Source organism: Malaclemys terrapin, chromosome 22 (assembly GCF_027887155.1).
Source record: "Malaclemys terrapin pileata isolate rMalTer1 chromosome 22, rMalTer1.hap1, whole genome shotgun sequence".
Lineage (NCBI taxonomy): Eukaryota > Metazoa > Chordata > Testudines > Emydidae > Malaclemys > Malaclemys terrapin.
In genome coordinates this window covers 10,751,416-10,775,784 of record NC_071526.1, presented here as the reverse complement: position 1 = coordinate 10,775,784, position 24,369 = coordinate 10,751,416, and the positions used below count along the sequence as shown (strand labels likewise).

Here is a 24,369-nt window from a genome sequence, read left to right as displayed (position 1 = left end):
GGAATTGGGCAGACGTCACTGGACACATCAGTATTTACTGGAACTTGAGCTCTCCTGCTAGCCCAGTAACGAAATTGTCACCCACGCCGGGGTGTAAGGGCAGCACGCTGGTGAGAGCGCGGCTTCCCTGACATTTCTTCTAACACAAAAGATCAGAACTGGGGAGCCGGATGGATTCTGCTCTTAGTTACACCGGGATCATTTCAATGGAACAGCTCCAGAATGACACTGGTGCAACCGGCCCAGGAAGCAACATAGCCAGTCCCAGCATTCAATGAGGGAAAATAGCTGCAAGTAACAGAAATGCATCCAGGGGTTTAAGAGACTGTCTCACTCCCCAGGCTGTAGCTGTCGTTCGCCCTGGCTTGGGAGCTGCAGCAGAACAGAGGGGGGCAATCAGCAGAGAAAGCACCAACTGAGGCCTTTGCTAATGAAATTTCATGGGAATGGGATTTTTGTTGCGAGCCTATTTTAAGTTACCCCCCATCTCTGCAGGTAGCTCAAGTAAGAACAGGGATGTTAATGAGATGAAATGAACCAATAGGGTTTTCAGCCTCTCTCCGAGGAGTCTGGCTGAATTCCCTGGAGGTGGTTTTTGTTCATAAACTTTATGCTGTCAATACATCAACTCCCAGCTGGGGCTAATTTACCAAATCCAGCCAGATGCCTGCAGAATGTGCTTGGGACCCGCTGACAGGAGCCATCAGCGGGGAAGGTTTAGGCGGATGCGGCTTTAAATGAGTGAAATGGATTGGGCTGTCAGAGGGAAGTGCCCCTCCGCTGTGATGGGGTGGGGCCGTTCTGGGGCTGTGAAAGCCTGCCTGGCTGGACGGGGTGTGCAGAGAACACCCACAGCCCTATTGCATCCCCCAGGGAAAAGTGCACAACAACCAGGCTGCCAAATTCCCATGGGGGCTTTGACCTCCAAGTTACAGGGTATCTGGAGCGGAGCTCAGACCTGTTATATAGGCGGGGGGGGGGGGGGGGGGGGGGATTTTCAGATGCACCAGTGTGGCTTTCAGGGGGACTTGTACACCTAAGTCACTTCAGTGACTTTGAAAAGCTCACTGCCCTGTATCACCCCTGCTGGGCAAATATGGTCCTGCCAGTGCTCCCTGCCTCAACTTCCTTCCCCAAGGTGGGTTTTCGGGGCTCTCCACACACGGCTCGGAGCTGGGGCTTAGCCCTCCAGCCAAGTCACAAACACACCAAACTTCCTCCAGGGGAGCAAAGAGCCAACTGAAAAACAGTCCCGACAAACAAAAAGGTCCATCTGGGTCTTCGGCCCTGGGACCAGCCCCTATTCTTTGAGTCTTTCCCCTGCTCTGGGATAGAGCACTCAGCCCCCAAGCCTGGTTTCCCTGGCGTACCGGTGTTCTCAGACCATGGCCTGCTTACCTCCTGGGGTTAGCGCTGCTCTGGGTGTAGCCAGCCGCCTACAGACCCTAGCTCAGGGCCTTCTGTGGTGCTAACTCCCAGACTCTGCGCTCTCAGTCCTTTTATAAGGCCCAGCTGTCCATTAAACTATCACCTGACCCTCCTTCATCCCACCCCTTCAGGCTGGGAAGCAGCTAAATAATTATGACACAGGTGTGGCAGGCCCCATCTCCCCTTAAAGGGGCCAGTCACCCTGGTGACATCACCCATAAGGGCTAGCAACACAAGGTATGTCTATACCGGAGGTGCCGACTCTGCGGGTGCTCCGGGGCTCAAGCACCCCCTGAAAAAAAAACACCCACCAGCCACAGCTGTTCCGTGGGGCCGCTGATCAGCTGTTTTGCGGCTGGTGGGAGGTGCTTGGGGGAGGGCGGAGAAGCTGCGTGCAGGCCAGGGGCAGGAAGAGGTGGAGTGAGGGCAGGGCCTTGGGGGAAAGGGCGGAGTGGGGATGGGACCTCATGGCAGAGTGGGGTTGAACACAAATAAAAGTCACTGCCTATGGTCTGTACTGCCATCACGGGGTGTAATGACAGCTTGAGCTGACATTCCGGAGCTAGCTTTAATGTAGCCAGTTAGAGTCCCAGAGTGGTGAAGTCATGGCCGAGTGTGCTTCGGTGCAGGTGCCCAGAGCCCCGGGTGATTGCTCGCGGGGTAGCCCGGGGTGAAGCAGAGGCTGCTGCGGCCTCATGCTCTGGTACCCGGGCTGGCTAGATTGAAGCTAGTTCGGGTCCATCTACTCACGCTGCCGTCGCAGCCTGCGATTGCCGCACAGCCAGACCCAACGTTGGGAGGTGGCTCCAAACTCCTTCAGCCATCAGAGGTGCTGGATCCATCCAGGGCTCTGTGCGTCACCGAGACAGGAGCCTCGACAGGACCCGGTGACTTTCCCTTGGCTGCAATCCAAAAGGCAGCCCAGGGCCATATGGATTTAAAGAAAGCAAACCGTTTATCAGGGTTGGAAAACCTCCATGAGCGAGGCTCCAGCCAAACCCGCAAGCCAGGCCAAGAGAAGCAGACTGCTGGGCTTGCCAGCGCTGGGACTGTTCAACGCGAGCGGCATGAGAACACCGGGTGTGGGGCAGAGCACTGGCCGCCACTGTAGGAGCTGGAGACCCTCCAGCCTGGAGCCCTTTCTCATGCAGTCTGCTGGGGCGAAGGCAGCAAAAACCAGCCACGGGGTGTTCACCAAATCGCCAAGCTGCTGCAAAGTCAGGGCAATGTCTTTGTGCCTGTCCAGTGCTCCCGGGCAAAGGGGCGGCCCCAGCGGGACTTGGGGAGGGATGGGGAATCTCTCAGCCCTGCTTCTTGTGAGCATGGCAGAGATAATGCGGGTTTCTGGACAGCGTGCTTGGACGGGGTTGTCAGTGAATGCAGACAGCAGTGCTGTTTGCGAGCTGAGGGAGCTGCTGGAGCCTCAATCCACCCTTTGGATCAATAGCATGGGGAGCGTAGAGGGCTCAAAATAGCCTGCTCACAACGTGAGAATCTGGGGCCTGAATGGGAAGAATGGGTTCCTAGGAAGGGGACAGGGAAAGAGGGTGGGGATTTCCAGGGACACGGGAGATTGAAGGTGATGGGGGTCACCGGTGCAAGTGTAACAGGAGCGGTGGAACAAGCCACCTTGGTGTGTGATGTGCTCAGCTCCTGCAGTGAGACCCGGGATAACACAGAAAAAGGTCTGATTGCGTGTGTGTGTGAGTGAGTGAGTGAGAGAGAAAGAAAGAGCATTGACTTGTTTGTTCTTGCTGGGATGGGACAGGGATACATGATTTTGAGGCCAGCGTACTGTCATCACTCCCTATTGCACAGGCCACTATGACATCATCAGGTGTCATATCACATGACATGCTTCAGTTAGTAGCATGACATCACTGTCATCCAATTCTGAGGGTAGAGCCCACGATGCTTGGGTGGTTGCAACGTCATTGCTGGGCAATGCTAGGGCAGGCATGATGTCACCATGGAATTCTTGATGGGTGTGACATCATTGTTATTCAGTGCTAGGGTGTGTGTGTGATGTCATCCCCGTGGAACGTTCAGATGGGTGCGACATCATTGCTGTCATCCCTATGGAATGCTCAGCTGGGCGTGATGTCAATCTGTGCAGTGCTGGTGTGGGTGTGATGTCATCACTGTGGAATGCTCAGCTGGGTGTGATGTCATTCTGTGCAGTGCTGGTGTGGGTGTGATGTCATCACTTTGGAATGCTCAGCCGGGTGTGGCATCATTCTATGCAGTGCTGGTGTGGGTGTGATGTCATCACTGTGGGTGCGATGGCTTTCTGATCCCCTAAGCAGGAGCCCAGCCCTTTTCTGGCTAGGCTAGAGCAGGTCCCATAGAACCCTGGATGTTACATGCAAGAGGTCTATTCCCCCTCTTCCCAAGCTACCAGGAGCCGAGCTCAGCCCAGCCCGGGAAATAGTGGCTCCTTGTTCTTTCTGCCCCTTCCCTCCTTGTTGGTGGAGCTTAGAGAAGAAACAGAAGGTGGGTCTGTCCAAAAGGAACATAAATATTGGATTTTCCTGTGCGGTTGCAGGGACCCAGCCATGAATGTGCCTCTCACAGGCCAGCTGCACAGAAACCTCTTTCATAGCACGGTGCCGTGCTTTGGAGAACGAAACCCTGAAGGGGAAGCAGTCGCCCTCAACCCACGGCACTTCAGGCACATTAGGGAAGGGGGAGTCGCCTGGAGGAGGCACTGGCGTTTGGCGTCCAAGGAATTAGCCGGTGTGGGGTGGGTTGGATCATACTGGGGAAGTGCTTTAGCGGACAAGAGGCCGCTGTCGATGCCTGGGACTTGTACATGAGGATCCAAGAGAAACAGCGACCGGGGGCAAGGCTTGGGAGACGGAAGCAGCAGACTGGAAATACCTAGACGCCTTGGCTCACCCACAGTCCGCTCCCAGAAGGGCTGGCTTGGCCCCCTCCGCCTTCAGAGGCACATAAACAAGAGCTTGCTCGAGGGTGGAGGAGGGGTCTTTTACATGAGATGGGAGTCTGAGCAGAGGCCTGCTGCATTCATCAAAAGCAAGGAGGGTTTTGCCTTTGGCTTGGTAGGAGCAGGAAACCCGCAATTCTGCCTCCACCCTCGCGTGGACATTAAATATCGTGGGACAATAATTTAAAGGGATTTTTTTCCCCAGTATCCTCAGCCAGAATCTCTCCTCCCCTCCCCCTGCTGCATTGCCAGGTCTCACAAGGGGCAGCTTCTGCTTGGGGTTAGGTCGGGTACAAGTCACCCAGAAGGTAACTCCGCTGAAGTCAGGCGGTTCCTCCCGATTCACACCGCGATAAGTGGGCAGAGTCCAGCTCGGCCGATGGATGGGGATGGGGGGTGAGTGTAAGGAATGGGGAGCAGAGAAGTGGGGGAGCACTGGAAGGTGTGTGTGCAGGGAGGGGGGTATTTAACCTAGGGATCGGGGTGGGAGGAGGGAGCCCCTGGGGTAGTTTTGTTCCAGGCAGGCTGTGCCGTGTAAAGAAACGTTGTCAGGGTAAGTGGGGCCTGGACCAGCCCGAATTCTGGCCTCCTTCCTCCTGGCCTCTCCAGAAACGCTCTCACTCCAAAGCCGCCTCCCCAGACACTCTGCCACCCCCCAGAATCAACTCATCTTCCACGCTGCGCCTTAGATCTCCCTGCCCAGTCAGGCAGCCCCACCCACCCCAGCAGGCAGCTGACAGACCCCCATTCCTCCCCACGCCACGCTGCACCTCCCACCGAGCCAGGGACCCCTGTCCTGGGTCCCACTCCTGGCTCCGAGTCTGAGCGCTCGGGGTGGGGACAGAGTCAGGAGCATGTGCTCAGCTTGCAGAAAACTCAGCTCGAACGCTCGTTCATTCTCGATCTAGGCGTCTCCACCTGCGGGGGGCGGAGAAACCACCTTGCTTTCTGGGGTTGTCCTGTCAGGAACGCTCCCAGGGCCCACCCAGCAGAAAGCTGCACTGTGCCCCCATGCACGGGGCTCTGGGAGGGGAGCGCACGGCTCTGTGACCAGGACTGTGCTGAGATCTCTGCCTGGCTGCATCTGCTTAACAACGTGTCCCGCCCAGCTCTGTCTGCGAGGGTTAAGTGGTGTGAGGCTGCGAGGTGTATAACGGGCCTCATTCTGATCTCGCCGCTTTACACTGCTGTAATCCAGAGTCACTCCCGTGACGTTCCCCTCTGAGCGGAAGGGCCGTCCTGTGGACTGGCACTTGGGAGATCTGGAGTCAATTCCCTGGCTTTGCTACAGACTCCTGGAAGCGGGGGAATCGGCCTAAAGCTGGCCCTGCACGTTGGGCTGGTTGTTGAGTCTTCCTGGGCCTCAGTTTCCCCCCTGGAACATGGGCTGATAAGCAAGGCGGGTCGGCAACAAGACATTCTGTTTCGCAACAAAATTTGAGGTTTTGAGCTTTGTTTTCGTTCTGCGGCAGAGGGAAAACGAGGCAAAATTAATGAGAGCGAGTGAGCGCCACCCCGGAATAGCCAGTCGCCTGGAGGTTAGGGCACTCCCGGGATGCAGAAGGTCGAGGTACAAGTAATCTGGGTTTCCCACATGCCAGGCGACTGCCCTGACCACGTAGCTATTCTGGGGTGGTGCTCTTGCTTTCCCCCGTGATTTCAGCCCGGGCCTCTCGGCGCTGTTCTCATTGTATTATTCAAGGCGATGGGTGTGACCGAGCACGTTGGCCCGCAGCGAGCTCGCATCCCGTCTGCCTTTCGGGGCGGTTGCTGCAGTCCTCCAGCCAGAAAACAAGGGTTGGGATTCCCAGCATCCCTCAGGTAAAAAAACGCCACCTCGGATTTACATTGTACAAACACGGCTGCCCTCCAGGAAGCAGCAGGAGAGCCGTCCCGGCCCCTTCCATCCCCTTCCCCTTCAGAATGTGGAAAAGTCAAACACGCTCCCCTTTACTGTGGAGCTCGTCCCTTCCACTGCCCCGCCCGGGGCCATCGTGGGGGCAGCTCCCGAGCGGTCACTGCAACAGGGTTCTGGAGGGGGCAGACTAGACTTCTGTGCCCTGCAGCCATGCCTGCTTCTGACCCCCAGCTGACTGGGAAGGGGTGGTCTGGAGCCACTTGCAACATAGACTCCCCATGTCCTTGTCCCACAGGTGCCGTATTGCAGCTGGCACAGTGGGGCAAAGAGGGACCCTTGGGTCCCCCCACTCTGTGCATACAGGCAGGGCCAGTTACAGTCTGAACTTTTATCAATAGCAGTCAACAGGACAGCTGTGTGATGCTGTCCCTGGTGCCTCTGTCCCCTCTGAGTGCAGGCAACAGCTCCCTTTCTACACAGCGTTTTTATATTTTATACTGTGATAGCCCCTCCCCCTCCAATCATGGACCAGGATCGCACTTTGCAAGGAGCTGGACATCACGCTGAGAATCAACACTCTCCAGTGGCTCAGAGATCAGGGTCCCGCCCATTACAGGGCGCTGCCGGGAGACAAATATTTAATCTCCGATAAATGATCCCCTCCTGCTTGACAAATGTCTGTTATCGTTTCCTCACGTAACACGCCTTGTGACTCAGCTTGTTGGCGTGCGCCCAAGCAGCCCCCTCCTGTTGGCCGAGCAGCTTCCCAGGCTCCAGTGTCACATGGAAGGAAAAGGGCTCACTTTGCTCTGAGGTCTGGGATATCACAGTCCAGATCTGAGGCCTCTCTGTGGGAACAGAGCTGGGAAGGAGAGAAACTCTGGCCAGGGCAGCGAGGAGAGAGTTAGGAAAGATGAGAGGAGTCTGGTTTAAATAGGGCGGGACTTGGAAGTTTCCTTAAGGGTTGGAAGTTGCCGAGCGTCTCCTGAGAAGGACTGAGTGGCCTCAACCCCAGTGGCCTGTACTAGATATTCACCTTGCAGGATCGGGCCCTGAGCATGGTTTTATTAAAAAAAAAAAGAAAATCACAAGAGATAGAGGGCGAGATGAACTGCAGCTACTCCATGGTGACACAGAAGACAGCATTTGGCTGGGGATCCTGCTTGGGATTCTCCTGGCATAGGGGGCAGGAACTCCCTAGTGGGCAAAGAGCCAGCCTAGTTGGCTCCAATACCATGCAGTCCTAGGGGCCCCTGAGGACTGTTGCCAGATGGTGCAAATTGGAGCAGCCCCCAGGCTGCTCTAACCTATGACAGTTCACAGGGCCTAACGGAAAATCAGGGAGTTGATTACAAGTATCGGGGTAGCCGTGTTAGTCTGTATCCACAGAAACAACAAGGAGTCCGGTGGCACCTTAAAGACAGATTTATTTGGGCATAAGCTTTTGTGGGTAAAAAACCTCACTTCTTCAGATGCAAGAAGAAGTGCATCTGAAGAAGTGAGGTTTTTTTACCCAAAGACTAAATTTGTTAGTCTTTAAGGTGCCACCGGACTCGGCGTTGATTACAGTAATCAACCATACCACCCACTGCACTGAGTGGAAACAGCACAGCAGAAAACCTGGCCCAGTATTTTGGGCTCCAAGAGTAACTTAGAGGGGTTTAAGAAATGCGAATACAGTCACTTGTGCTCTCCGTGACACCAGAGATTACGGAAATTGAGAGAATTTGTACTAATCGGATTTACTTTGCCCAATCGATTCCAATTCTTTACTGTTTGCATTTTACTCAGCTTGGGCTGTGAAAACAGCCTGGTCAATTTCACTCCTGTTTAAGTCAATTGCACTTTCAGTAGCACAAGGCTGCAGGGCTGGCTGGGTTGCCAACACAGCAGAGGAATGTTTAGCTCAGACAAAATCTTGTTTTCATTGGCATTTAAAAAAAAAAAAATCAAACTTCGTGAAAACATTTGCATTAATATTAGGCTTTACAAACAAACTCTGGGCTCCAATAGGCCAGGCCATTGTTTGTGTAATGGTGACAACGGTACAACCAAGACTAGTTGGGTTTTAATCAGCAGCACCTAATGGATACACAAATGGGCGGCTGCTGCCGGGTTGGCTTTCTGCATGCGTTTGCTCATTGCTGGCGGCGACGTGATCCGAGTCAAACGCTCCAGTGTAAAAACTCACCACAACCTCAACCCCACAGAAACCACCCTGGCATTTGGCACTAATTGCCCCCCTCTGGTGGGCAGGCTCGGGGTGATGCTGAGGACTGATCTGATCCCCAGAGGGTGGTCTGTTTCCAGCTCAGAGCTGAGGCATGCGGGTAGCAGGGGGAGAAATGCAGCATGAGGGGAAACTGGCCTGATACAGCTCATATTGTGCTTGTTCTGTGGAAACATAAAGTACTTCTGTCTCCAGGGCTGACCTTCGATCGACACTCAGTTCACCACACAAAATCAAACAACTACAAACCGGTTCTTAAAACGCGGCCCAAGTGACGCTGAGGTCTGAGGAGAGTTCTGGACTCTCCCCTCTGCTAGGGATTCTCCGGGCATGGAGGGGTGGGCATTCCCTAGAGTGCACATAGCCAGCGTAAGTGGCTTCGATGCCATCCTTTCTGCAGCCCTTGCTGCAGGGGGCACTCCGTTGGCAGGTGGTCCTTTGAGGGCTGGGTTCTCAAAGCTTTCCAGACTGTGACCCTGTGTTACAGCAGAATGAAGTTTCAGGACCTCCCTCTTAAATCTAGCTAAAAGGAAGGGAGGGTGGACAGCCCCCAGGTGGAGAACCCATGCCATAGGCTGCAGGGCTGGGGTGGGGGAGGGCACTTTTTGGCTGGGCCAAACCAGAGTGACACTGACCCTGTGTCCCAGGTGGCAATGCCACTCATTCAGATGTAGAGGGGGTGGGAGTAGGGGCTCATGGGCCAGGGCAGGTCAGGCTGCCGGGGAAAATCTGTGCTCCCTGCCACTTTAAATGGGGCTCTGCAGTCCCTGTCTAAAGCAACATACACCGAAAGAGCTGAGATAGGCACAGCCCTGTCAAGGCGGATTCCTCACTCTGGCACATCGAGTGCAGAAGGTGGGGCCCGCAAGGATTCTAAAAATGAATACTGGCCACTCCAGGCTTGTATTAAACTCCCAAGGTTACAGCTTTTCTCTGACCTTGGATGGGTAGATGCTGCCACCACCCACGTGCAAAAGACCCCTTTTAGGACCCAGAAAGGCGCACTTGGGAATTCCTTCCTGTAGGGTACCCTCAAGCCCTTTCACCACCCCCACCCCCCACCCCCGCTCCATCCAGGGAAGAGCTGAGAAAGAAAACAAAGGAAATCAGCTGTTACCACAAGCTAATTAAAAAAACATGTGCACAAACCTCTTAAGACACAAAAATTCAAATCCTGTTCTTAAAAAAGGTAAATTTTATTAATAACAATAAGAAAGAAATCCATTTGAAAACTCAGGCTATTGCTAGATTTTAAAAGAACAATTCCAAAAATTAAGCACCCAAAATAGCTTTCTTGGGAGTTCAGCTTAAAGGTTACAAGCAAACAAAAGCATCTGAGGTTAGCACAGAGGAGTCCACTAGCCATAAGAAATAAACCTAATCGCGTCTTCCTAAATATTTCCTGAGCTACTTACATAGCTGGGTTTTCGAATAAGCAGTTTCTAGGTATGATTCTGATGGTTTCATACCTGGCCCAAGCTTCTCACAGTTCCCCTCTTCCTCGGAGAACAACAACAGACACAAAGGGGAAGTTTCCCCCCAATTTTAAAAAGTTCTAGCCTTCCCATTGGCTCTTTTGGTCAGGTGCCCACTCCCTTTCTTTTACCTAGGGACTTTTTTAACCCTTTACAGGTAAAGCAAGTAGAGAACAGCTACTAACAGGGCCGGCTGGGTGTTCATAAAAGGGAGTTCCCTTCATTTATCACAGCCCCCGACACCATAGTGTCTGAGCACTTCACAAGCACTGATGCATTTAACCTTGCAACACCCCTGGTCAGTTTCATTAGCCTCATTTCACAGATGGGAAACAGGCACAGACCCGCCTGCAGTCACTCGTGAGTCAGTGGTAGAGCCAGCCACTAAATCAAGCTCCTCTGAGTTTCACGCCAATGCTTTTTCCACACGACCATCTCCTCTCCAACATGCTGAGGTCATATGCCCGGAGGATCACAGGCTGCCTTGCCGGAGGATCTAAACACACGGAGAACCAGGAACACCTGGGTTCTAATCCCAGCTCAGACACTGACCCCCTCTTTGGCCTTGGACAAGTCACTTAGTTCTACCTCTGGTTCAGCTTCCCCCTTTGTCAACTGGGGACGATGAGAGTGGCTTTGTGCGTGGGTATCTGGAGGGGGGAATTCTGAGGGTTAGCTCAAGTCTGACAAACACTAAGGCATATTAAGCTTCCCGAGACAGCCCCCTCTGGGGATAAGAATGGAATTTAGGTTGTGAGCTTTGAGGCAGGGACTGTCTGTTTGTCCAGCACCTAGCACACTGGGGTCCTGGCTCATCACTGGGGCACCCAGGAGCTATGGTAATACAATCATAATAATGTAATGCTTCGCCTTGCCTTTCTTGGCTTTGGTTTCTGAGTATTTATTTACAGCATTTGTGCTGTCACCACACTGAGGTCATCGGCTCCGGCCAGTGAACCGACTGCATGTGATGTTGGCTGGCACGCCTCTAGAAAAGATCTTCGTGGCCCCAAAGCTTCTCTGCTATGTGACACCCGGCTGAGAAATGGCACATTATCAACTGCTTCCTGTTCAACAGTGTCCAAAAGACCAATTTTCATCCTAAGTAAATGTAACCATCTCATTAGTGCCCCTTCATATTGCTATGGCAGTGGTCAACGCATGGTGCTGTTACATGTAGTCTTACAAGTTTCTTTTTTTGGCAGGCAAGCAAGTGTTCAGTCTTGGAAGAAACTGCTGTATTGTGTTTTGTGATGATATTTCTTTCTGGGGGAGCTGTTGCAAGCAGTGGGGAGGATGCTCCCTGCCTTAGTCTCTCCAACTGGAGTCAATTCTGGAGGCTGAGATGCTCCCTGGCAACAGGGCTTTGGTATTTGGGCTCAGATTCTTGACAGAAAGGATGCCTGCATGCTATTTGTGACCATCTCTGTTCTAGGACTGATGTATATAAATCCTCAAGGTCTTGCCACTGAAATACAACAACAGTGCTGAGGACACTTAAGTCGACAAGGAGGGTGGGGAAGCTTTGTGTCACATGGAAGGAAAAGAGAGCTCTAACCAGAGGTTTCTAACCAGAGCTGCATTTTGTTCCCAGGTTTGACTATCAGGAGTTGCTCCACAACTCCACCTTCTGCATCATCCCTCGCGGCAGGCGGCTGGGCTCCTTCCGCTTCCTGGAAGCGCTGCAGGTACCACAGCGGGCAAGACAGCGGGAAATGTCTGTAGTCAGTCCGTGAATTTCCCTCCTCACCCCAGTCCCAGGGCACAGGAGCCTCTGAGAGTGGAGAGAGAGAAGCAGAGCAAGACCCTGCACCTTCCCCCTTCCCCACACACTTATCTCAACTTCTCCGATCCTGCTCCTCAGAGATCTGTCTCCCTTCCCCAGCCCCCTTCCTCTTCGCTCCTTCTACCCATCTTCTCTTCTCCCACTTCCATCCCCTTCCCTGCCACCCTCCACTCGCTGCTAGCCCTTCCTCTCCATTCCCTTGGTAGAAAGGCAGCCATCAGGAGGGTCCCTGAGGAAATCATGCCTGCCTCGGGCTGGCCGTGAGAAGGGTTAATGCTCCCAGGTCTTGGACGAAAGTGGGCTTTGAAAGGGGGCTCTTTAGAAAGTACTTGGGCTTCCAATACCACTAGCCAGCTGTTGTGCGCCTCCCTCGGCCTGGTGTTTCCCCCACCCCCATCAGGCCCAGTGGCTGGGCTGTCGGTCCCTGAGCTGGTGGCTACAAGGCTCAACGGCCTGGGTCTCACGAGCGCCGTTGTCTGCTGTTTCTCATCCATCTAGGCTGCTTGCATCCCCGTGCTGCTCAGTAACGGCTGGGAGCTGCCGTTCTCCGAAGTGATCGACTGGAGTAAATCGGCCATTGTCGGGGACGAGAGGCTCCTCCTGCAGGTAACGCAGAGCCATGCTGCCTATGAGAGCCTGGCCTGGGATGGCACAGCGCGGTGGGGCACCATGCAGTGCCATCGTGTGAAGTGCCTTTCGCTCACAGCGCTGGACATCGGATCACCCTGTTCTGACAGCCTGGCTCTGGGATGGATGGGTGGATCATTCGTTAGCTGACTGCTGCAACAGAGCCAGCCGGGGCAGCCAGCAATCAGAAATTGGCCAACCAGTCGATCCCTCTCCCAACCCTTTTCCCGTCTCCCATGGCAGATGTGTCCTGCCTCACCCTCCCACAGCTAGTTTAGAGCCCGGCTGCTCCCACTGAAGTCAGGGTGAGCTTTGCTATTGACTTCGGGGGCGGGCAGGCAGGATTGGAAGGATCATTAACACCCCGCAGGGACGGCTTAAGGGAGAGTGCTAGAGAGGCGTTAATCAAAGGCCTGAGGGGACACCAGAGAAACTCGCTCATTGCTGCAAAATGCATTGCCTGCAGGTAATTGAAAATGGTGTCTGGCCTGTGCCCTTGTCAGTGCAAAATGATGGATTTGTGTAGGCCCCAGCGGCGGCTCCAGGCACCAGCGTGCCAAGCGCGTGCCTGGGGTGGCAAGCCGCGGGGGGCGTCCTGCCGGTTCCTGCGAGGGCGGCAGTCAAGCAGCCTTTGGCAGCATGCCTGCGGGAGGTCCGCTGGTAACGCGGATTCGGTGGCAATTTGGTGGCGGGTACGCCAAATCCACAGGAACGGCGGACGTCCCGCAGGCATGCTGCCGAATCCGCGGGACCGGGGACCTCCCGCAGGCTCGCTGCCAAAGGCAGCCTGCCTGCCATGCTTGGGGCAGCAAAAAAGCTAGAGCTGCCCCTTGTAGGCCCTATATAAACAAGCCTGTGGTGCACCTCTGCAAGGAACATTAAAGGCTAGATTGTAGCTTTAGGCTCAGCCCTGAACAAGGGCTGGCATTTAAGCTGCCCCCTTTCCCCACCCCCGGAGTAGCCGTGTGAGGAACAAACCCCTTCCCCCTTGCTCTGAGTGTGTAATAATTTGCTACTGGCCTATATCCACAGCAAGTTCCAGTGAGCCCCAGGACAGCTCAGCTGTGCCAATGCTGGCACGTTGAAGGGGGAAGCCAAAGATCCACCTGCCCACTCCCCCACACCTGCTCCCCTGGGGTGGGTGGGGTGAGCCGGCGCTATGCACCCAAACCCAAGGTCCAAAGAGCCATCACAGGGCTGGCAGACGAAGGAGGTCTGACTCGCCCTTAGTGCCCTGCAGGGGTGTCACGTTAACTGTTGAATATTGACTCCTTTAAATGGGCAACGGAACTTCACATTCCTCTGATTGTTCCAGGCCAGGCTGGACGTTTCCAAACACACCTTTCTGGGGTGAGTGTGAAGTCACCTTCCCAGCGGCTGATCCAGGCTGGGGGAGGCCAGTGGTATTGCAGGCAGGCTCCAGGTTCCACCAGGGCTGCCCGATACACAGAGAGCTGCTTGTTGCTGACTGTGGCAGACTGTGGTGTCCCAGGCAGAGAGCCACATTGGGAAGACATCGAGAGGCAGTCGGGGTTATGGGGTGAGAGGTGCCACAGCTCTTCCCTGGGTTGGGTTGCACCCCAGAATGTGCGTGTCACAATGGGCAGACAGTCCTAGTCACAATCTAGCCCAGAATCCCTCTGTCTCAATTTAGGAGAGATGGCCCAGTGGTTAAGGCATTAGCCTGAAACTTAGATTCAATGCCCTGCTCTGCCACAGACATCTTGGGTGGCCTTGGGACAGTCACTTTGTCTCTCTACGCTGCAGTTCCCCATCTGTACAATGGGGACACTAGCAGTGCCCTGCCTCACAGGGGAAGATAAATAAAAATTGTGAGGTACTCAGGTGCCCCAGGAATGGGGGCTCGATACATAACAGAGGCAGGCAGACAATCCCCATACTAGGTAGGGAAAACGGCACCCCTTTTAGAGAGGGGGAAACCGAGGCACGGGGTAGTTATGTGACATTGCCAAGGCCACAGAGAAAGTCAGTGGCAGAGCTGAAAATAGAACTGAAGACTCCCAAGGCCCAGCTGTTAAAAAACACCAACAAAAGAACCCTTGTAGGGGTCTCTTTGATATGGGGCGAGGGTCCTTTTAAGGATTTGCACATCAGGCTAAGAAAAGTGGCCGGATCGAGGCCTGTTTTTGCTTAAAATGTTTTTAACCCTACAGTGCTCTGGCCAGGGTTAGGGCCCGGCTCCCCAATCAGAGGGAGTAGACACTGCCTGGCCGCATAAACCTTACTAACCCTGTCCCCTCTCTCTGTCTCCCCCTTTCCGTGGTTTTTGTCCTGCTCAGATTCCTTCCACCGTTCGCTGTATCCACAGTGACAAGATCCTGGCGTTCCAGCAGCAAACCCAGTTCCTGTGGGAAGCATATTTCTCCTCCGTGGAGAAAATAGTGCAAACCACCCTTGAGGTGAGCCACAAACTTCTGGTATCTCTCCCACAGCAGCTCCCTCAGTGACCTTTCCACGTAGTTTGGTTGTTTTGAAACAGGCTGCTTGCAGCAGCAACAACAGCTGGGACCCACAAGAGCCGGGTGGTGGAAAATCCCACCCTGTCGCCATCCTGTAGGGGGTGAAGGCTGATCAAGGGAGAGGGACTGGTACCGGCTCAGTGAGTAGACTGATGGGAAATGGATAGCTACTGCAGTGCCAGCCACTAGGGGGCACTGTAGGGGATGGGGCAGGAGTGCTGGTTGTGGGGGGCTGCCTAGCTACTCCAGTCCCAGCGTCTCCCAGCAGGGGGCGCTGTAGGGAATGGGGCAGGAGCAGTGGCTGTGCGGGAACTCACAGCTACTCCAGTCCCAGCGTCTCCCAGCAGGGGGCGCTGTAGGGAATGGGGTGCTGGCTGATGGGCTTGCCTAGCTATGCAAGAGGAGCGTATGCAAGGTGCCTGTGTCAGCCTCACTGGGCAATATTTTTGTGGACTTTTCTGCACAGGGCTGGGAAAGGCTCAGAGCTCTGGTCCGTGTGTTAGCAGCTGGGATCGGAGAGGAAGATGAATTTGTTCAGCTAAGTGGAAGGGGACAATAACAGATGTTGCCCACGGACCTGTTGCTTTCTGGCTTCAGGGCAATTCAAATCCCTACTGTCGCCACTCTGGGCACTCGAACTCACATGTTCCTGAGTAGCTCAATGGAAAGAAAAGACTTTAACTGGAAGCGATAAGCAGGATGCCTTGACTACAGGAAGCCAGCTGCCGCATAGCATCTAGCGGGGGCTTCCCAACTCTGCCCCGTGTTTGGCTTCTAACCCAGTTTCTCCCTGGAGTAGAACATGAGCATTTGTGTTTTATACACCACTCTCCTCCTTTAAGGCATCACTGGGTGGCAGTGGATAAGCCAGTAAAGAAATAGGTTCTCTAGCTCATTCTGTACCAAGCTACCTCTCTGCCTTTACCCTGTTCTCCTCCCCTGGAGACCACAGGTTCAAATCCCACCCCGCTCCGTTATGACCAACATTTACCATCGGATGGCTCTTCAGTGGCACAAGTGACGTGAGCATGGGGGGGGGGGGTTCTCAGCACAGCTCCCAGTGGACAGGTTTCCACACCAGAGAGACCATCCCCAAAACTGATGACCTCAGCAAGGCCAGGAGCTCGAGCAGACCCAGGACCAAAGTCATCCTCCGTGTAACTCCACTGCAATCCACGATGTTGCACCATGGATGAATTTGGAATCCTGGTGCTCACTTATCTATCACAACAAGCCTCTGACACACTGGCAGGGCAGGGCAGGGCGGGGGAAGCTTGGCCTGCCTCTGCCCTGTGGTGAGGCAACTGGTGGGCTGAGACCACTGGCCAACATCATCTTATTGTTTCCTTGAACTGTGCTGAGCTCCCTCATCTCCGTCTTTCTCCACCTGTTGTCTCTGATCTTACTGTGAGCTCTTTGGGGCAGGGGATATTTTTCGTTCTGTTTGTACAGCGCCTAGCACACCAGGGTCCTGGGGCTCCTGGGTGCGACCACAGCACAATACATAAATATCATAATCATAGTAACAATAATAACTAACAGAGGCCTTCAAGCCCCAGGGCCATCTATGCCGCCCCTCTGCCAAGTGTTAACTTCACACACAGCAAAGCTGTCAGGCTGCGAGTCTTTCGAATGGCATTTCCCCTTTGGGAGCAAGATCTGGGACTCATCGATATCTTTAACACAAAGCCTCCCATTGGAAAGGAGAGCTGCGGGATCGTGTCACGATCCAGGGCTCACCCCCCGCCGATAAACAGAACAGAGTTTGATATCTATCCGCCAACGTCATTTCTGGACGACCTGCCAGCCTGGGCCGCAGGGAGGCCGCTTCTCCCTGTTATTCCAGTTGGGTCGGAAGAAGGACGTGCCAGGAAGTCTGGTTTGTGCCGTTTCCAGCCCTGTTGTTGCAGATCAGCAAGGCTGCGATCGTTCAAAGCAGCACGGTTGGCCGCTCATCCAAACCAAATGCCTCGACCTTCTGAGGTTTGCTCAGTGGTATAAATAGGGAGCGAGCTCCCGGGCCAGATTTTGTACCCGTGGGGAGGTGCCAGCATGAGCAAAGTGCTCGGTGTCTGGATCCAAAGTGCCCTGAGCTTCTGGGGGGCTGGTTCATCTCAGGATAGCTGGCCAGTTCTAGAGCTGGGGACTTGGTTTCAGCCCCTCTCCTGGTTACGTGTTTGGGCCTGGATTCTGCTTCCACTCACTGGTGTAAATCAGGAGGAACGCCACTGAAGTCAGTGCGGTTACCCTGGGGTAAAGCTGGTGTGGCAAGGGAATCAGGAAGTTATGCATTGACCGCCGTACAGTAGAAGCAGGAGCCACCCCCCCACACCTCCCCCCAACTTTCAGGGCTGAGGGATGGTTTCGGATGGAAGCCATGCAAAATTCAGTGACCAAGTGGGGCAAAACGTGGTGGATTTGAATCGGTTTCATGCTGATTTGAACCTCAGAGCAAAAACTCAGGGGGATGATCCCTCCCTCTCCAAATCAGCCTCCCGGCCCCCCAACTCTGCACCACTGCCAGGTCCTGCCGTGCCGTGCGGGGCTCAGCAGAGCGCAGCACACTCTTTGTTTGGGGGAGGCGGGGGGGCCTGGCTTGCATTGTCCCAGCCCCACGTTTGCAATTGGATGTCGTCTCCTCTGCGCAGCACTGCTGGATTGATGAGCCTGCTTGCTAGGGTGACGAAAGCCATCTCTATCTCCCCGCAGATAATAAAGGATCGGCTGTTTCATCGAGAATCCCGCCCCAAGTTCGTGTGGAACACGCTGCCTGGGGGGCTGCTGGCTCTGCCGGAGTATTCCACCCACCTCGGCGACTTCCCTTTCTACCACCTGCAGCACGGTAGGAACCGCTCCCCCCACCCACCCCTGGGCGTGCCCTGGCGCGTCCCTCAGGAACCCCTGACTGATCCGCTCTCTCCCTTTGCAGGGTCCAGCCCCTCCGGCAAGTTCACAGCTTTCATCCGGGCCGTCTCCCCCGTGGTCTCCCTCTCCCAGCCCATCCTCAAACTCATCCAGGCCGTCTCCAGATCCCAGCACTGCGCCCAGGTCAGGGACAAAGGTTAACTCCCCCCCCACCCCGGGCTCCCAGGTTCTAGCGCTGAGGAAGAGAAGGCGAGGGCCCCTACTGTTTTGTTCTTCCTGTTAGACCTAGAGACAGGCCCGAACCAGATACCCCTGGGCTTTGGGAACATTTGGGTGGGATCTGAACCCGTCTCCCATTGAAATGACTGGAAAGGTCCCCACTGACTCCAGCAGGCATTGGGTCTGGGGCCTTGGTGCTTTAGCCCCACCTCTGACACTGGCAGATAGAGACCTGGAAAGGCCCTGGTTGGTCAGTGGAGGTGCTGAGCCCCGCCCCCGAAAACTTCCACCAGAAAGTCAGCCCACAGCCGCTCCATTCGCCCTGATGGAGCAATGCTAATTTACACCCACTGAGGATCTGGCCCCACTGATTTGAATGGAGCGATGCTGAATCACCCCATGTGGGGATCTGACCCACTCACACCTATGGCGTGACCCTGATTTATGCCAGCTGGGGGCTTTGGGCCCATTGACTCCGATGGAGTGACACCAGCCGTGGAGCTGGCCCAGTGGGATTTGCAGATGTTCAGCACCTCTGAAAATCAGATCCAGAGGGTTTATTTGGGGCAAAGGGATGGGAGAGGGGAGAGTTTTATGTACCTCAATCAGCCACCCTCTTTAACTAGACCTCGTCCCACGCCCGCAGCCCCGGGCAGGCGCGTCAGCCTTGGCAGGATGATTTTTAATTTCGAGCTGGGAGAGCGCTTCCAGGCCCCAATTAGAAGCTATTTACATAGCAAATAGAAGTTAAAAGCAGCCACAGGTGAGCGGTTGGGCCCCTAGCGACGCCCAGGTTTGTTTGATTAAAGCGCGGATGGGGGCTCGGTGCCAGGCTCGAACTTTCCAGCTGGGTGAGAGGACTGGAAGACTGTGGGTTTGGGGCACACCCTCTACCCTCCCAGACACACAGAGCCACCTCCGTGCGCTGACCGAGGCGCCCTCGGGTTTGGTTTTAGATCCTAGTCCTGTGGAGCTGCGAGAAGCCGCCCCCGCCGAGGGGGAGATGGCCCCAGACAGCAGTGCCTTTGACAGTCATTCACGGCCGGCGGAAAGTAAGCGGGCACCGGGTCGGTTTGTTTGTGGGCCTCCGTTGGCGGGACAGGGAGGGCTGTGAACGGGCTGTGCACCCCCAGTGCACGGTGGGGCTGCCGCTGGCCGCTCTGGGGCAGCCTGGCCCTCCCCAGGGCCAGGGGAAAGTGCGGCCGAAGAACCGCAGCGCGGATTTGTGCGTCAGGGAGTGGCTCAGCGGTGGCCCAGCCAGGACTCAGCGGCAGGTGCCCGCTGCTCTGCACTAGCCTGCGGTCTCCAGGGTATGGGGAAGGGACGGAGGGGCTCTGGCCCTCTCCCTGACCCTGTTGTTCCCTCTCGCTCAAGGTAAGCGACCGTTTCTTCCCGTACTCGGCCATCGGGACAGATGCAGTGCTGAGCCTGGATGAACACACCAGCCTGTCGACCAGCGAGGTGAGGGGATGGGCGGGGGGCTGGTGGGACGCAGCGAACTAGATAAAGACGCCACATGGGAGAGCAGGAGATCAAGGGGCTTCACAAGCTGTCCACGGATTAGCCACTGGGCCAACAGGGCCGATCCCTAGGGGCTCCGGCCAATTGGGGGGCCCTGGAAAAATGGGCACCCCCGTGCCCTGACCCACTCTGCCCCCCCGGTGTTCCTGCCCTGCCCAACTCTGCCAGCCCACCCAGTGCTCCGACCTCACTCTCCGGCAGGAGCGCAGGACAGGGGTGGGGGGACTGCAGGTGGAATGGGGGAAAGGGGCCCCCACTTGTCCTGGCCCAGGGCCCCCCAAAACTATAATCCGCCTCTGCACACAGAGCACCATGGAATGTGCAGCCACCTCTCGGGTGGAACGTGGCAGCTGTTTAACAGGGCGCAGCAACTCTACAGATCATGTGATGTGCCGAGTGCCCTCAACTCCCAGGGCCTTCTAAAGCAGGCTCACCATCGCAGGATCAGGCCCCAGTTGAGGGCAGGAGGGGCAAATAAACTATGGTGGGAATTGAGATAGACCCTGTAATAATAATCAAGCTAGAATTTGGCCAGGACGTTGGGGTTAATACTCACCTCTTACAAAAAGTGCCCCCGGCCCTGAGCAGCCAGCATCTCCCCAGCATAGCACCCCATGCCAGGTCATTGGCACTTCCCACACTAGGGCACCAGATCTCTCGGGCTAACCAGGGCTGGGCTGGGAGAGTACTTGAATAAGAGACCTCCAGGAAAAACCCAGATGGCAGCATGCCACCTCCTGAATCGCCCACGCCTCTCGTTGAGACACCTGGCTGGGCCCGGCAGGCCCTTCGCCCAAGTACGCGCCCAGCCCAAGGGCGCTTACCGCGTGCGATGCGGCAGGCTCACGTGGCAGCAGGAAGCCTGGCCTGCACGCCAAGGACTGAGGCATTGCGTTTCTGCTCTTAGCTGGTTGGGGTGTGGCTTGAGGTAGAGGAGCCATGTTCTCAAAAGGAGTGGGGAGGTGCAGGTTGCTTGGCGCAAGGCGTCGAGACTTGGAGAGGTACAGAGGGCATTTTGAAGAGGTGTCTGATCTTCGCAGAGAATAGCAGTGATGGTAAAGACCTAGTGGGTCAAATCCAGACCCAGGTAGCTCTGCTCTCCGCAGTGTTCTCCTCCAAATGATGGAGGCATTTGATTCTGGATCTGCTACTTATTGGCCCTGCCCTGGTGGTGAACTCTCCCTGTCTGGCTCCCCAGGTTGACTTTGCCTTTGTGGTGTGGAGGAGTTTCCCCGACCGCATTGTTGGGTTCCCCATGCGGAGTCACTTCTGGGATTCCAGCCAGAGCCAGTGGGGCTACACCTCCAAGTGGACCAACGAGTTCTCCATGGTTCTCACCGCAGCTGCGTTCTATCACAGGTAAAGCACCTTCTCCAGAACTTCCGTCCTGAGGGTCCCAGGCAGAGTGAACGCTGGAGGGCTCTGTTCTTCCACCCAAAAGCTCCACTGGAAGATGAATTAACTCGAAGCCACCCAGTGATAGGAACAGTCGATAGCCCAGACATGGAGGCTTCGGTCATAACAGGCCTGGAGTTAGATAGCACCTTTCAGCCGAGGATCTCAAAGCACTTACCCCGGACTGGGATGGTGGCTGCCATTTGCTGTATCTGTGCAGTGTCCAGGACAATGGGACCCAGCCTGGCCATGTGCTGGACGTGGTCCTGCAATGTAATCGAACCCCATGCCCTGGGAAGGAGCTCACTAGAGCTAACCTCCTTTTGAAGACAAGGACAGTGAAGCTCAGGGAGACCTCGGCCAAGCTTTTGAAAAAGAGGAGGCTAAAGGTAGCTCCCTAAATCCATATGCAGGGACCTACATAAGTGGCTGGGGTGCAAGGAATGCCGAGCACCCAGCGCCGTGCATCCAGCAGCGCTACGACTGGCGCCCATTTTAGAAAGTCGCGGCCTGAGTGTTGAGGGCGGGAGGAGATCGCAGGTCTCCTGCCTTCGGCTCACAAAGACCAGCTTCATCTGTGCCACGGATGGAGCTGCTGAGCCAGGCGGCTGGTACATTAGCCTGAGCATCTGTGGCTAGGGAAAATCCTGGCCGTGGCAGGCCTCTGGAATAGAGGAGAGGTGAGGGACACAGAGCGAGGACAGGGCCTGTCTCCTCCCCCGCCTGTGCCGCCCCGTGGAAGGAGAGGGCCGTTGTGAGTTGCATTGGGGCTGTAGGAAGCCTTTGGCCCATGGGATATGCTCTGGCCACCCCCAGCCCTGGGGAACGGGATGGTCCCTCAGTGGCTCATGCTCTTTGAGACCCCCCTGCCGCAGATATTATCACAGTCTCTGCCTTGCTTCCCCCACCCCCCCAGGTATTATCACAGTCTCTTCACCAATTCCCTGCCTGCCGGCCTGAGGAGCCTGATTGATCACCTCTCCAACTGTGAAGACATCCTGATGAACTTCCTCGTGTCTGCCGTCACCAAGCTACCTCCCATCAAAGTGACCCAGAAGAAGCAGCACCAGGAGGCGGCCCCCCAGCAGGTAGGGAGTTGAGAGACTGAGACACGAGCATACCAGGCACAGGGGGCGGGGGGAGGAGTATAGACTCCTCGAAGTTAGGGTCCTCTTGGGCCCCCTTGGACAATGCGGATGGGTCCTGCTGCCTGGGCCCCGGTGCCCTGCCCTATTCAGTCCTTCATGACTTAAGCAACGGAGCTGCCCTGTCCCCGAGGGAAGCCGTCCCGCACCCTGGTAGATCTCACCACGAGGCAATGTTTCCCCAATAGCCTAAAACACCCAGGCCTTACCTATTAACCTCTTGCTGCTCAGAGCTATATGCCCAGGGGCCACCCTAAATATTTCCTTTACATCCTCAGGGCTTACCCCGTCCCAGCACCCGCAGAGAGCTCCGTCTGCTTCCCACCCTGCCTCCTAGCCAACTCCCTTCAGACCCCTATTCTGGGCAGCATCGCTCCGGCCCCCCGGGCTGCAGCCACGTGGGGGCAGAGCACAGGGCTGGCGGCAGGCAGGCTGTGTGTATCCCAGCTCAGCTCAGAGACTGCTGTGCCGTGTAGGGCAGAGGGAGGGGGAAGGAACCGGAGACGGGCAGTCCCCTCAGGACAAGACAGCAAAATAAAAGACAGATACTTACCAGATGGGCGGGAGGCGCAGATTGTAACTGTTAGGTGCAAAATGTTCTCCCTAGAGCGGCAGCAACTTGTCTCTCCCTGATTTAAAGGGCCAGCTTCAGGAAAGGCATTCTGGGAAAGGCTCCTATCAGTGGGCGACCCCACAGGCCACTGCTTCTACTTTCCTCCGGGGCCTGGTCTTAGGCCACATCCCCTACAACGAACAACAGTAGCTGTTGCAACACGGCTCCCACAGGGGGTTCATTGCTCGGGGTGGGATCTCTCAGAGAGCTGGGGAGTGCCTGGTTCTCCGGTTTGTTCAAGGCCAACCTATGATTTCGGTGGAGAAGGGAGAGCTGTGCAAACCCCCACCTCTCAGCTCTCCCTCTGATCTATCAGTCCCTTAGCTCCTGTACCCCCACTTCTCCTGTGCTACCTCCGTCTGTAGTTTTGTTGGCTTCTCCTCTCCCTCCTTTGGGGCTTACAAATGAGCTGTTAGGTCAAATGCCTCTAATTTAGGGTCTGCTCCTGATCCTGTGGAAATCAATGGTAAAACCACCGTTTTCTTGGGAGCGGGACAAGTCCCTAAGCCTGTGCAATCGCCCTGAGCGCTCTCTTCTCCCCTTGCACTCCGTAGATGTCCAAGAGCGCGGCCGTCTCCAGCGGGAACCTGCACTTCTCCCAGCGCCAGGACTGCCTCAACCAGTTCGCAGCCTGGTTTGGATACATGCCGCTGGTGCATTCGCAGCTCCGCCTGGACCCCGTGCTGTTCAAGGACCAGGTGTCCGTGCTGCGCAAGAAGTACCGGCACTTAGAGAAACCCTAGCGCCGGGGAGACCACCGCGGAGCCCTTGAGAAGCAGAGCTGGAGAGGAGGCAGCCGCTGTGTGGGACGTTTTATTCCCATGCTCCTAGGATACCGGACTGAGCTGGAATTCCAGTGCTACAGACTTTAACGTTACTGATCTAGCCTTCGTTACAGCCACGCGAACTGGAATCCCGGTGCGGCCTGGGGCAACATTCCTTGCTTAGAGCTCCCTAATGCTGGGCTCTGAGCGGGATACACTCACGTTCACAGTAGCTGGCGAGATACTGGAAGGAATTTTGGTCTTTATTGGGTTTTACCAGTACAAATAAAGGTTTGAAGGAATGATGGGCTCTTCCATTTCTGCCTTTGGAGTCTCAGCCTGTCTGCCTTAAGCAAAAGAGGCTGGTTTTGAATGTATATTCCACGGATTGTCCTGGTCGCAGCCACAATCCCAACTTCAACCCACCAGAGATGCAGGAGCAGAAATAGGTTCTTGTGGAGGTGCGGGAACACAATCCAGGGATCGTCCCTCCCTCTGCTGCCACTAGGGGTCAGCACCTGTCTGGGATACTCACACTGGGGAGTTTCACACTGGGGAGTTACTGTAATGTTTGCTCCCCTGGTAGGAGTTTGATCTTCCGTGAATCCAAACTCATTTAATCTGGAAAAGGCATCAAGGGTCTGTTTTACACCCATGCATTGAACGGCTCAGACGAGAATGAAACCCAGTCATCCTCCCATCAGCAGATAGAACTGTTTATTGTCCTCAGATAAAAATAACGGCGGGTCGAGTCTGCTGTGCCTCAGAACAACTCAGAATGTGCCACCAAAGGGCCAGGGAGATGTCTAGAAAATCCCTGTGTCTGCGACTAGTCTTGTCTACCTGTTCTTGCCAACCCACGAGGTCAAAAATCATGAGTCAGGCCCCCAAAATTACAAGATAGGCTTAAAAATCACGAGATGTAAAAAGTAGTAAATGGTGCATTTTTTTTTCTTTGCCTTGGGATGATGGAACATTTCGGGGTCACATTTTTCCAGCTTTTCGCTGCAACCAGG

General features: G+C 55.3%; 1 protein-coding gene across 1 annotated transcript in view; it reads left to right on the top strand.

Moving 5' to 3' along the window:
- EXTL1 (exostosin like glycosyltransferase 1) overlaps positions 1-23,655 on the top strand; it is a 46,110-nt gene extending 22,455 nt beyond the window's left edge. The window contains exons 2-11 of the mRNA XM_054012072.1: positions 11,533-11,626; positions 12,223-12,330; positions 14,652-14,771; positions 17,541-17,673; positions 17,761-17,879; positions 18,872-18,967; positions 19,290-19,376; positions 20,635-20,795; positions 21,748-21,919; positions 23,144-23,655. Of these exons, the coding sequence (XP_053868047.1) occupies positions 11,533-11,626; positions 12,223-12,330; positions 14,652-14,771; positions 17,541-17,673; positions 17,761-17,879; positions 18,872-18,967; positions 19,290-19,376; positions 20,635-20,795; positions 21,748-21,919; positions 23,144-23,332 (1,279 nt within the window). The 3' untranslated portion in view covers positions 23,333-23,655. The remainder of the gene's footprint in view (positions 1-11,532; positions 11,627-12,222; positions 12,331-14,651; positions 14,772-17,540; positions 17,674-17,760; positions 17,880-18,871; positions 18,968-19,289; positions 19,377-20,634; positions 20,796-21,747; positions 21,920-23,143) is intronic.
- Positions 23,656-24,369: the final 714 nt, after the last annotated feature.